Source organism: Bos taurus, chromosome 9 (genome assembly GCF_002263795.3).
Source record: "Bos taurus isolate L1 Dominette 01449 registration number 42190680 breed Hereford chromosome 9, ARS-UCD2.0, whole genome shotgun sequence".
Taxonomy (NCBI): Eukaryota; Metazoa; Chordata; class Mammalia; order Artiodactyla; family Bovidae; genus Bos; species Bos taurus.
Window position 1 is genome coordinate 65724284 of NC_037336.1, and position 13627 is coordinate 65737910.

The 13627-nt window shown below is 36.1% G+C and overlaps 1 protein-coding gene across 1 annotated transcript in view; it reads right to left on the reverse strand.

Moving 5' to 3' along the window:
* Positions 1 to 207: 207 nt before the first annotated feature.
* The window catches only part of THEMIS (thymocyte selection associated), a 199436-nt gene continuing 186016 nt past the window's right edge, over positions 208 to 13627 (reverse strand). The window contains 1 exon segment of the mRNA NM_001098116.1: positions 208 to 2185. Within this exon segment, the coding sequence (NP_001091585.1) occupies positions 2154 to 2185 (32 nt within the window). The 3' untranslated portion in view covers positions 208 to 2153.

Sequence of the window (13627 nt, forward strand, 5' to 3'; positions counted from 1 at the left end):
TTCCTACTCCAGGGGATCTCCCTGACCCAGGGATGGAACCTGTATCTCTTGCATCTCCTGTGTTGGCCGGTGGTCTTTACCGCAGTGCCACCTGGGAAGTCAACCCAGGTAAACTTTTCCTTGAAGAACTGATTTCAATCCTAGTTAAAGAATATTTTATTTTTTACAAGATGATAGTTGTTAAACATGACAGAGAACATACACACATGCAAAACAAACTTTATTTTCAGTCTCCCAAAATCTTCCATAGGTGATCGTGAAGTATATTACATCTTTCAAATTCAAGAAAGCCAGAAACACAGTACATAAAAGGACTTGCATTATTAGAAATGTTATATATGATTTCCACTAGATAGCTCTTGATGATTTACAACTGAACTAAGACATGCATTCTCTTGAATTTCTAATCAAAGAATTATACTTACTAAAAGTACAGACTTAACTGTTCTCATATAACATATAAAAATACTAACCATTATTATTTGAAAATTAACAAACTGGTTTGTGAGTTTCAAGAATTTGCCAAAGTTGTTAAGAAAGGATTCTCAGTGGACTTCAATAATCAAATGTGGGGACATAATCTTTTAAAAGTTTTTGTTTTTATGTGCACAAACAATGAAAATACTTAAAAGTGAAGCATCAGAAAAATTCAGAAATCATAAATAACAAATATTACCATATCAAATCATACCCAATAATCCTTAGGGTACTGGAAATCAGGATCCATTTCCACTTAAAAAGGAAGAAAAAAAAGGTACAGAGAAGCAAGTTAAGTCAGAATATAAGCATTTATGAAAGATTTCTCATTGTAATTTTTTTTCTGTTGAAAAGTTATTTCATGATTTGTCTTCATAAACTAGTACTAAAAGAGTGAATAATTTCTATACATAATATAAAATAATGAGGAGATATGAGATTACCTATATTTTTGTCTACAGCCCGACCTATGCACCAAGTCCAAAGTTGGCCATTAAATTCCTGTATAATACCTGTATGGCTTCCCAGGTGGCTCAGTGCTCAAGAATCCACCTGCCAATGCAGGAGATGCAGGAGACATGGGTTTGATCCCTGGATCGGGAAGATCCACTGAAGGAGTAAATGGCAAACCACCCCAGGAAAATTCTTGCTTGGAAAATTCCATGGCAGAGGAGCCTGGCAGGCTGTAGTCCATGGGGTCACAAGAATTGAACAAAACAGCACACATGCATAATTCCTGTACAATTCTCTATCATGTCATTTTGTTAGAGGCAAAACAATGTTGTCCCTGTATACTTACTACATAAATGATATATAAATGAAATGGCTTCCATACAATCCTAATAAACATGTATCTAAAGGGTTATCTAGTGTACAGTACATAAATTAATAAAGCATATTATCAGGTCTTTGGTGATATTGCAGTAATGAACTCTGGTTATTAAGGCACAGGCGAAAAAGTTATGGAAACTTCCTGTAACTCACAGTGTTTTGACTGTCAAGTGTCAAACACATTTTTCACTATATGTTTCTAAAACTAAATGAAAATGTGAAGTTAAACTTATTTCCACAGCTCCAAGGGAATCACATAAGAAACCTGGTTATTTTATTTATTTATTTATTAAAATTTTTAAAATTTTATTTATTTTTAATTAATTAATTAATTTATTTTACTTTAAAATATTGTATTGTTTTTGCCATATATTGACTTGAAACCTGGTTATTTTAGATCATTCTCATATAATTATTTTTTGTTATTTTTAACAATAACGATAACACTAAAAAATGGCAAAACAAATTCTAAGGAAAGTGAAGATATTTGGTGAGCTTTTATCCTATTTTAAAATTTTTCACTAAGAAACTAAAGTATAAAAGTAATTTTCAATTGCTTAATTGTCAGTAGTGGGAATAGAAACCACAGAAAAATGTGCACATTAAATAAACATGTCCCAAGAAACAATAAAAAAAATACATGTAGATTTTAGCACAGCAGAATAGACTGTGAATTTTATATCCTAGGTTGCTCTTTAAGTTTTATCTGTTAAACTTTTAATGTTGTCTTCGCCTTCGCAATGGCCCAGACTCCTTTTGGGGCTATTTTTTCAGCTAAAAGGCTAGGTTTGCTTTTACATTGCAACATTTATGTTCACTGCCCAAGTGGCTTCTGTCACATCTCGTTATTTTTTATGTTCTTCAGTTTTGAAGATTTCTGTAAGAAAAAAAGATTAAGAGGGGTCCATCAGAAACATGTATTAGAAATAGTCAAGAAAGAAACTACTTGCTTTCAAGTAATGTTTGTAGGACACTCACCTGCCTGTAAATTTTTTGAGAACTGAGAACAAAATAAGAACCAAAACAAAACAAACAAAAAACCCCAAACTCCAGGAACTAACGTTAACCCTTCAAAAACAAAGTAGATATTTCTGTGAGATAATACATTAAATTTGTTAAGTGTCTTTCAGTTTACAATGTGCTTTTCTTTGTGTTTTAGTTTATGCTTATAAAAACTCTTTTATCTGGTAATGTAAAGCAAAAACCTGACTCCAAGGTGAAGTTAAGAGACTTGCCTAGCAATCACACAGCTAGTAAGAGGCTAGAGCTTGATTGTGCTCTAAAAAATGTCCAATTGCAGACCTATCACCTCAGCTGTGACACAATGGCTATGCACTGGAGTTCAAATCTAGTGGAGGAGAAAAGGGTACCTATAATGTTAAATGAAAAAAGCCAACAGGTCTCAAGCAAAAGCTATACAATCTCGAGTTTCTAATAAACATGTGCACAGACTTGACATTAAGACATCATATACACCCATGGCTGATTCATGTCAATGTATGGCAAAAACCACTACAATATTGTAAAGTAACTAGCCTCCAATTAAAATAAATTAATTAATTTTTTTTAAAAAAGACATCATGTCACATTCTCAAGGAAAGAAAGCTACCCTGCACTCTGTGTTCGGGGAAGATGGACGCTTCTTTGCATTATGGCTGTGTGGAGCATGGGGCGTAAAAAAAAAATTCTAATGGCGTGAACTATAATGGTCAAACAGGACAGAAAACTGATCATTTCTTTCACTTGTGCACTCCTCATTGCACTAATGATCTACTAGTAAGTGCTTAGCCTCGTGGACCTGGAGAGGAACTCTCTGAGGTTGTTGCCCCTGAGCGTTCATTAGCCTATGACTTCCTCCCTACCTCCCTTCCTGCCTCCCTTCTCCTCTGCTTCCTTCCTTTCTTCCTCCCTTCCTTCTTGCCTTCCTCTCTCCTCTCCTCCCTCCTCTTCTTCCCTTCATTCCTTCTTTCTTCCTTCCTTTTCTACTACACACTGGCTCTATAACCTTAAGGAAGTTACTTAACCTTTGTGTACCTTATTTCCTCATCTTTGAAAACAGGTCAGGGGAAGGGACAATAATGCCTATCTTACAGGGTTATGACAAAGATCAAATGAGTCAATAAATGTAAAAGTTTTATATTTTGCAATAAAGAGTTTTACTGTTTCATCAACTGTTACCTAGTTTTACTATCTGTGTAAAATATAAGGACAAAACATACAGTCTGTGATCTCTGAGGAGTTCACAGACTTACTGGGAAAAAAGAAAGGGGATGTCAAAGCAGAAAAAAGTGGAATTTCTCCACACATCATGCTAATTCCCCTAACGGCCTAAATTTATTTTCTTCCATCAACTCCCCCTCAGTGCTAAGTGAGGCTGGGGGCTGGAAGGTGGGGTCGGATGAGAGAAAGATCGTCTAGACCCCGTGCTCTCTTTGATTTCACTCTCCTCATCATCCACCATCCCCAACTGCTGCCTTTAGATTTTCATGTCTTCCTTTTATCACAAACAGCAATAAAACTACATACTGTGGAATATACATTATAGATAAAAGAACACAGGATTCTTAGGCAGTATGCCCAGATATAATCCCCACTTCCACCACAGACTATCTTTGTGACTTTATCTGCAAAAAGGGATAACAACCAAATTTCTCCCTGACAGCATAGCTTTTCCTAAGGGGAGAGGCTGGGGAAGGCAAATGAAACAGATACACTGCAGTACAGAGAAACAATCTGAAGAACTCGATCTGAATCCTGATTCTAAGATTTACTGGCTGTGTGTCTTGAGAAATCTCTGAATTCCATTTTCTTACAAGTGAGTAAGTTTTGGTAGCAATAACAGAATCATAGCATTGAGGAAACATCAAATGTAATAACGGACCTGCAAGTGCTTTGTAAAATGTAAAGTGCAACAGAAATATTACTTGCTATTACTATCTCATAGTCACACAAACCTGTAGCTTGAAAGTTCAATCTGTCATCTTGACAGTTATTAGTCTTACTTTCCCTTGTCAATAAATTGATTTAAGATAGTACAGAGTTAAGCAGAAACATGGGAGGGGAGGAATTAAAATAATTAAATTATCTCAATGTAAAATAATAGGATTTCAACAATCTTAGTTTTGGAAGGGACCTTATAAGTTGCCTCTCTCTGCCTGAATTAGCCCCTTCTTCCACCCAGGGCGGGGATCCCCTCAATGATGCCTGTGCTTTAATGGCCAGCTGAAGTTAAGACACAGCTGATTTCATGTTGAATAGAAACTTTATTCTTTATTGAATTAAGTTGCAAGAATTCTCAAAATGTGAAGGAACTGATTTTTCTGACAATTATTTAGGTTTTAAAATTCAAATTGATTTAAAGCTATCAAACCTTTTGGCATTCATCGACCACTCCTTTGGAAAATGTCACCAAATTAATTTGGAGGTGATGTTTCTTACCTTGAATTGAATACTATTTTTGAAAATTCACAATTACTTAGATGATGATGTTAACTGAAGGCTGTGGAATCATGTACACTCAGTTCCTGAGAGTTCAAGCCAAATACTTCATCCACAGAAGAACAGAAACAGAATGAAGTTTTATTTTGTTTTGTTTTCCTCTCAAAAATGTGTTCTTCAATAGTCAGAATAGTTCTTCAATAGTCAACATCTATGTGAGAACAGATGACTGTTTAATCCACAAAATGAAGGTTTAAAAATATGTAAGATTAGATGAGATATTTTTTGAATGAGAGTATTAAAGTCAAAGAAAATCTCCATTTCATCTGATTTTTGAGGAATCCAGTTCAGGTATATCTAAAAATGCTTTCAGTTCAGTTCAGTTCAGTCACTCAGTAGTGTCCGACTCTTTGTGACACCATGAACTGCAGCACGCCAGGCCTCCCCGTCCATCACCAACTTTACATTCTCTTATAAAGCTGATTTTTCCCAAACAGTTAACTGAACCAAGGCTAGTCATGCCCTGAATTTTCCCTTTTGAGAACTTTGAGTGTCCTTTTCCTCAAACTGCTCAACCTTATGTTGAAAAGTAAAACTTGCAGTAACCACATCTACCTGCTCTAAGAAGCACTTTTTTGTGAAACTTTCTAGAATCTCTTCCAAACATCTTCAACTGAATTTTCACCCATGTACCCTTCCTCTACTTACTTTCCTTTAGCATCTTTTGTCTAAGTTACTGGTTGAGAGGGAAAAAAGCAAATGATACAAATTTATTCTTCTTCTCATCTGTGGTGGTTACAAGATATTATGTCAGTTTTCAAAGACGAGACTTATACTCCTGGCAATTGTTTTTGCATTTTGATAGTTGTCACACATAATCTGTCAAACAGAATGGGTTTCTGGGCTTCATTTCTCTATTCAAGAAATATTTATTGAGAACTGGCAGTAAGCCAGGAACTCTTTTAAATCTAAGGACAGAGCAAATGGATAAAAATTCCTATCCTCATGGAGCCCACATGTAGGGAAGATGGCCCATAATCAAAATAACGAAGCAAGGTGTGCAGCATGTGAGATGGCATAAAGGAGATCAGTAGACCCCTATGAAGAGATTACAATTTCAAATAAGGTGTTCATGAAAGGAATTGCCAAGAAGGTAATGGCTAAGGAAAGACCTAAATGAGACAAAGATAAAAGACATGCAGAAGGAAAAACACCAATACAGTATACTAACGCATATATATGGAATTTAGAAAGATGGTAACAATAACCCTGTGTACGAGACAGCAAAAGAGACACTGATGTATAGAACAGTCTTATGGACTCTGTGGGAGAGGGAGAGGGTGGGAAGATTTGGGAGAATGGCATTGAAACATGTAAAATATCATGTATGAAACGAGATGCCAGTCCAGGCTCGATGCACGATACTGGATGCTTGGGGCTAGTGCACTGGGACCACCCAGAGGGATGGTATGGGGAGGGAGGAAGAAGGAGGGTTCAGGATGGGGAACACATGTATACCTGTGGTGGATTCATTTTGATATTTGGCAAAACTAATACAATTATGTAAAGTTAAAAAAAAAATCTCAAAAAACATGCAAATTTCTAGGGGAAAGACTATGCCACTTAGAGAAAATAGCCTGTGGTGTGTTGAGGATGGAGTGCCCCTAGGGTTTCTGAGACGCAGCTGGGAGGCCAAGGTAGACAGAAGTGGAGAGATCCCTGGAGGATTCTGAAGAAAAGAGTTACATGATCAGATTTAGGTTTTAACACATTCACTCTGGCTGGCCTGTTGAGAATGGAGGATACTGAGGCAAGGGCAGAAGCAGATTGACTAGTTAGGAAGCTAATACAAGAATCCAGATGAAAGATGATGATGGCTTGGACAAAGTTGATGGCAGTGAACTAGGTGAAAAAACAAAAAAGATAAATTCTAGATACTGTTTGAGGATAAAGCCAATAGGAATTGCTGATGGAGTAGGTGATGAGAAGGGGAGAAGAAGAGACAGGTTGTTCATAATTTTCCTACTGTATTACCTTTCAAAGTGTCGTCAGACCTCAGTATTACAATCACCTAAACACATGTTGAAATCAATTCAATTACTGTTCTTTCTTGAGAACTTCTGAATCAGACTCTCTAGAGCAGGGGTTAGCAAAGTTTCCTTCTAGAGGGCCAAATCGTAAAAATTTTAGGCTTTACATATGGTCTTGGTCAAAACTACTCAATTCTGCTGATAAAGCACAAAAGCAGCTACAGACAATGTGCACATGAATAAGTGTGGCTCTGTTGCAGTAATACTTTATATAAAAATTGAAATTTAAATTTCAGGTAAATTTTCATGTGTCAGAAAATATCTGATAAATATTTTATTTTAAATATGTATTTTATCTTAAATATCTTAAAATATTTTTAAGTGGTTGAAAAATAAAAAAGACAAATATTCTTAGCTTGAGGGCAGTACAATAACAGGCAATGGGATGCATATAACCCACCAGAGGTTGTCAACACTACTAGAGAGAAAAAATCCCAAGAATATGTATTTTTAACATGCTCATTAAATGACCATTTTATGTACAAGAACTTAGAGACTCACTGAGACAAATTTTCAAAGTTATCTGTTCCTTTTTGCTTTGCTTAATTTATTGGCCAAATTAAAGATGGGCCTTGTGAATAAAATAAAAAACAGAATTGATTGAAATAATAGGTAAAAGAAAGTCCTTTGCCAATAAGAAAAAAAAGGTTAGGAAAAAAAGGGAAAGGAAATTTAAAATGATAAGATTAGAAGTTATTAATAAGGAAAATTAGGAAATTGGGGAGAGGCTCAAAAGCTCATTATTTTTAAGAAAACTCTATAGTTTCAAAAAATGCATTTACCATTAAAAAGGATCAATTAATGATGTGCATATGACTCTATAAAGGTCAAAGGCAAAGATCAACATACAGATCCAATCCCTTGTTCTACCCAAGTTAAAATACTGTCACTGGTCATTAAGAAAAATATTACTTTGCCGTGTGAAAGAATAGCACTTTTCTTTGCTCTGTGCACAGAACTCCCGTCTGCTGTAGGAGCCCTGTAGCAGGTCTCACTTATTATGAGTTTACATTGTGACATCTTTTTCCTATTTTATCACAGAAAATGATACACTTGCTTTAATTGGTTTTCTTTCTAGTGTTATACACAAATTATAAAACCATGTGGGGGCAACAATAAAAAAGTGAATATACTTAAACAGATTTGTTAATTGTAATCATACTACTGAAAGAGTGATCATCCTGGACTTAAAGTAATTTATTTTGTTTCTTCATTTTGTATCTCTCAACTTTATCTCTACTTTGCTGCCACCGCCTTTGCTGACAATCTTCTTTGTCTCAAGACTTAATTCACCAAAACTTTATTTCTGAGATGTAAGCAAGCAGAAACTGACAATTTTAGAGAAATAACTTTTAGTAAACTCAAACACAGTTTCCAACCTGAATAGATAGGTCTAAAACTATTAGCAAACACCTTTTAATTTTTTAAGAACTGACTTTTGAAAAAAAAATAAGTTTATAAGTATCTAGTGAGCATTATGAAAAGTGTGAGTGGTGATGAGAAGAGAAAGGAAATGAAGAGTAAAGTTTCAAACAGGCCATCTCAATAAGGTGTCTTCATCTCATATGCCTAACACCTAAAGCTGAAAGATATATTTCTTCAAATCTCTAATAGATTAACATGTGACATGGTTACTATTATGCCACACCAGTCAATAGGCAGTAGATGCTAAACAAAGACTATGGTAATATGAATAATTTTCTAGTGTCTACTCTCTGCCAGTCTCATTATATAATTTCATATGAGGCAGGCGTTTTTATGTTTAGTTTTCAGATAAAGAAACCAAATCCCAAAGAAATTCAACATTCTTTGAATTAGAATTCAGTCTTGGGTCTGTCTGGTGGCAAAGCCTACACATTTCCTCTATACCCCACCATCTCGCAGAATGTTTCCCCAGTAGATAATGTTCCTACTGAGGCACAGTCTGAGGAGAGGATGAAGTGGAGAGAAAAGAAAACAAAAAGGTTGAATTGCCTGGAGAACTGTTTTTCCCTTTCAATATGGTATATAGTTTTGCTTTTATAATTAACATTCTGCTGCTGAGATCTCCCATTGGTGAAGGCTGACAAGTCAGATTTTCCATGAAGAGCAAGCACTGCAGGAAATAAATTAATCTCTAGGGAAGAAGAGGGGCAAGGCTGTCAGTACTCACACAACTGCCTAATAGGAAATGATGTTTCAGAATTGTTCAAAGAAAGAAATGACTGTGGGTTCTCCTTCCAGGATATTCTTCAACATTTAAAGCTTCCAAAAAGAGGGAAATATTAATAGGTTGCTATAAAAGGAAGAGCAGACTTATAATGTTTTACTTTAGGCTGTCAGTATTTCTAAACTGAAAACAGTATTCCCTGGAAATGTGAGATTTTCTACTGGTGTCATTATTTTGTTTATATTATGAAAAATCTGCACTGATGTTAAGTAGAAGGACAAAAGATATACCAGATTTTTGGATTATCAGTTTGAAATTATTCGCTATCTTAAACAATGATTTTCTTGTCGTTAGGAGTAAAAGTAATTATTGAGCTTAAAATTACATATTATCTAGAATAACAATGAATTATTGAAGTCTGCATTTAATAAAACTGAAAAACAAGGACATATTTTATTATTTCTAAAGTGCCTACCTTTAAATAACATATATTCAGTCATTCAGTCAAGGTCTTTAAAATGGAACCCTCACCTTATTTAATTCTCAAACAGTTTTATAGAGAAGTTCCTATGCTTTGATTCCCAACATATAAGTAAAATCTAAAGTTTAGAGTAAACATTAACATTGAATTAAAGCTCAGTATAAAGAATTCTTTATCTTCTTATAAATCCATTCTTTCTTTCTACCTTCTGCCATGACCTTAATGAAAACCTTTTCCATGAAACTTGTTTCCTCTTATCTGTTTAATTTACCGTAAGTATGTTTCTAGATGTGGTGAATTGTTTCTAAGTGAATCTTAACTTAGAGATGAAAGTCTTAACTTATCATAGTGTCATGACTCTATGATATCAAAAAAGGCCATCTAATCACATGCTTTTAGAACTGAAAGGACATCAAAATTACCTGGGGCATCTCATATTTTGATGAGGAAAATATAATTCAGAAAAATGGAATGCCCTGTGAAAGGCTGTGCAGCTAGCATGTACAGCACTGGACCTAGACCTTACTGTCCCTGCATTTTGTTTTCTGGCCCAGGGATCTTCTCACTACTCAACAAGTCTAACTAATGGAGGGTGAGTCGTGGCTTGGGTTTAATATAAAGATGTAGGATAATTAGAATATAGTTGGAGCTTCAAAAGCAAGGAAATTTCATTAGAGAATGTTGATCAGAAGAGTATAAAATTTACTCAATAGAGAACATTTACGTAGGGTAAAACCAAATATATAAAGAGGAAAAAAGAAAACCGTTCTTCTGTTTAGCCAGTCAGATCACCAGAAGAAATCTCTGCAATTAATGTGTGACCTACACAATAACCAGATCCTTCTCACAACTATATGATAATCCTCTGGTACCAAACAACTTTGCCCTGGGATGAAGGAAGCCACTTGCCCACGGTCATGTCCCCTTTCCAAAGGCAGCCGAACCCAATGATGGACTGAAGCGGGGGCCATGAAAACCTGGCCCCCTGGTCCTAACGCAGGACAACTCAGAAGAGCCACACCAGTTCCACAGTGCCCTGTGCCATCAGCTGAGGTCTTTCTTGTGACTCCATTATGATTTCACTTCTCTGTCTGTCCAGACCTGCTTTCATTCCTCAACCTATGTGCTGTTCCACAAAACACTTCTCAATAAACTTTCCATATGCAAGTCTACCCTGGAAACTGGATGTGAAACAAGTAGCTCAAAACAAACACTTGCACTTAACACATGTCATCTCTTCAAAAATAGTGCTGTCACTGATTAACCATGGAAACTGTGCTCTTCTTGAGCTACTGCAGCTGAGGTAAGGAGGCGGAGGGGTCCTTTAGGGAGGCTCAAGGCTTCCATGTCTCTGTAGGATCGCATTGCTTCAAAGATTCAGAGGATTCAGTGACACATCTCCAAAAGATTTCTAATCACTTTTCATGTACATAAGATTCATAGAGGCCATGAAATTCCCAAGAGGATAGAATTCTCAAAGGGAAATACTATGGACAGAAACTCAGAGACTATAAGAGACATATCAAGCGGTCAGAGCCAGGACTTTGCAAAATATACAGTCAGGAGGCAAAATTTTCCTTAGCTATCAACTCATAAATATGCAGACACTAATTATAGTAGCCATAATTCAACTGGAGTGTATTATGTACTATACTAACTTTGGGCTTCTCAGGTGGTGCTAGTGGTAAAGAACCTGCCTGCCAATGCAAGAGACTTAAGAGATGCGGGTTCAGTCCCTGGATTTGGAAGATCCCCTGGAGGAGAGCATGGCAATCCACTCCAGTATTCTTGCCTGGAAAATCCCACGGACAGAGGAGCCTGGCCAGCTACTGTCCATAGCATTGCAAATAGTCAGATACAACTGAAGCGGCTTAGCATGCAGACATACTAATTTTAACCTATTTTATCTAATGTAGTCATTGAAATAGCCTGTAGTATAGCACTATTATTAACCCAACTTTACAAATAAAGAGATAGAGATGTTAGCAAATTGTCTGTGGTACACAGCTGGTAAATGCAGTAGCCAACGTTTAACGTTTAGTCTTAGGTTCAGAATCCAAAAGTTAACTACGTAATCATCCTACTTTCAGAGAACTGTTCTTTTGGTAATTTATGGACAAAACAATGTGCAGACTTAATAATGATGTTCCCTAAATAAGATATGGGCCTTGTCAAACAGCCAGAGCGAATCGAGGATCCAGAGAGGAAGGTCACCCTTGAGATCTGGTGTGGTATTTTCATCAGCTTCTTAAGTGAAGAGGAGCTGGGACTGACTGCACCGATCCTGTGGCAGAATTTCCTGTGCTCCCGGCCACAACAGAGCAAACTCTCATTACACTATGTGTTCAGCCATTTAGAGCGAATCTTCTAGTCGTCTGTAGTGAATTTCAAAATAAATAATTCCCTTCAGTATAATTATTAGATACAGATCTGAAATGGTTCCACTTCATCTAACTGAAAGAAGAAGGTCTGGGTGTCCAGAAGGAGCAAAACTGGAGAAGCAGCTCCCCTGTCTTAATAAGGTTTTGTTTGGTTTTGCTTTGTTTTCTCTGCGATACGCTGCAGAGACTCTAAAACTGCCATTCTCACCCGAAGAGAATTTAGGAAATGACTGACTTGTGTCTAAAATTTAAAAAGAGGAGAAAACTCAGAAGGAGTATGATTTGTCCATCCTGAACTATCAGGTAGTTAATGAATATTCACAGATGAGCTACTCATTCAAAGTACAGTAAATGTTAAGTATAGATCCAAAGGGGCTTCCCTGGTGGCTTAGATGGTAAAGAATCTCCTTGCAATACAGGACACCTGGGTTTGATACCTGCATTGGGAAGATCCCCTGGAGAAGGAGATGGCAATCCACTCCAGTATTCTTGCCTGGAGAATCCCATGGACAGAGAAGCCTGGTGAACTATAGTCCATGGGGTAGCAAGAGTTGGATACGTCTGAGCTATCAACACACACATAGATTAAAGAGCCTCTTTTTAATGAAGAAAATATATGAAGTTTCACAAAAGTGAATTTTGAAGAATTATATTTCTGCTTTACTTTTGTATTCTTATTATGGAACTGTCATATAATTATAATTCACAATGAAGATAGACTCTACAATTTATTGTAATTTCAAATGGGAAAGCAATTGCAAATATTGCCCAGACACATACTGTGTAGTTTTTAAATAAATTCTTGTTGAAATTAATGTAATAAAGCAGATTTCATTTTACTCTCTTGAGTAAAGTTAGTAAGTCTCACTTGCCTAGGACCATCACTTTAATTCCAGGTCCTCTTTTTTCTTAAGCCATCACTAACAGGCAATAGGTTCAAAGCAGTTCCTACCCTGGTCTGTATCATACTCTGCACTGATTCATTCACAGCACAAACCTGGAACTCTCATATAGCATCCCAGGAAGATTCACACACAGGGGAAGATCAGATAATAAGTTTTCCAATGATTGAAACAAAAACTTTGATCTCAGCAATTGTGTTATCTTGTACATTTTAGGATCCATAATCTTAAGGAAAAAAATAGTTTCCGATGAATTAATAATAGCCTGAGACTCAGCACACTGCAGCCAATTTTCACTGCAGTAGTTGTTTCTTTTATAGTCACACTTGGTTAGTATTTGAAATTTGGAGGAATTGCAATATGCATGGTTTTCAAAGCCCTTTACAGAATTTCATTTTTATCATTCAGAAAGAGTCAATGAAAAGGTAATAAGAAAAGCTCTATGGGATATTTTTATAGGAGTGTCAGAAGCCAGTAAGTTAACTACATGAAAGAACCCAGATTGCACAGTCAGAGTTTGAGCAGAAACACTTCAGAGACTTTATATCTAGTATTTTGACTTTTACATGCCCTTGGAGGAAAAAAGAGTGCTGGCTACAAAATCAAATAAGGAGGGAAAAAGAACAAACCATATGCTTAAGCATAATTACAGTTTCAATTTTTCTACAAACGAAATGTGAAGTTTCAAAGATAAAGTGTAATAGAAATTGAGCTTCTTTGGTGTGTTTAAAAATATTGCCAAGAAAGAAAATTCTCATTTCCCTTGCTAACTTATCCCAGATTTCCACAATATGGAAGTTAGTCTGGGTAACTTAATTGAATGTTATCAACTTCTTGACAAGTCCATTTGCTCTTGTTTTGCTTTTAGTAGAGATGAA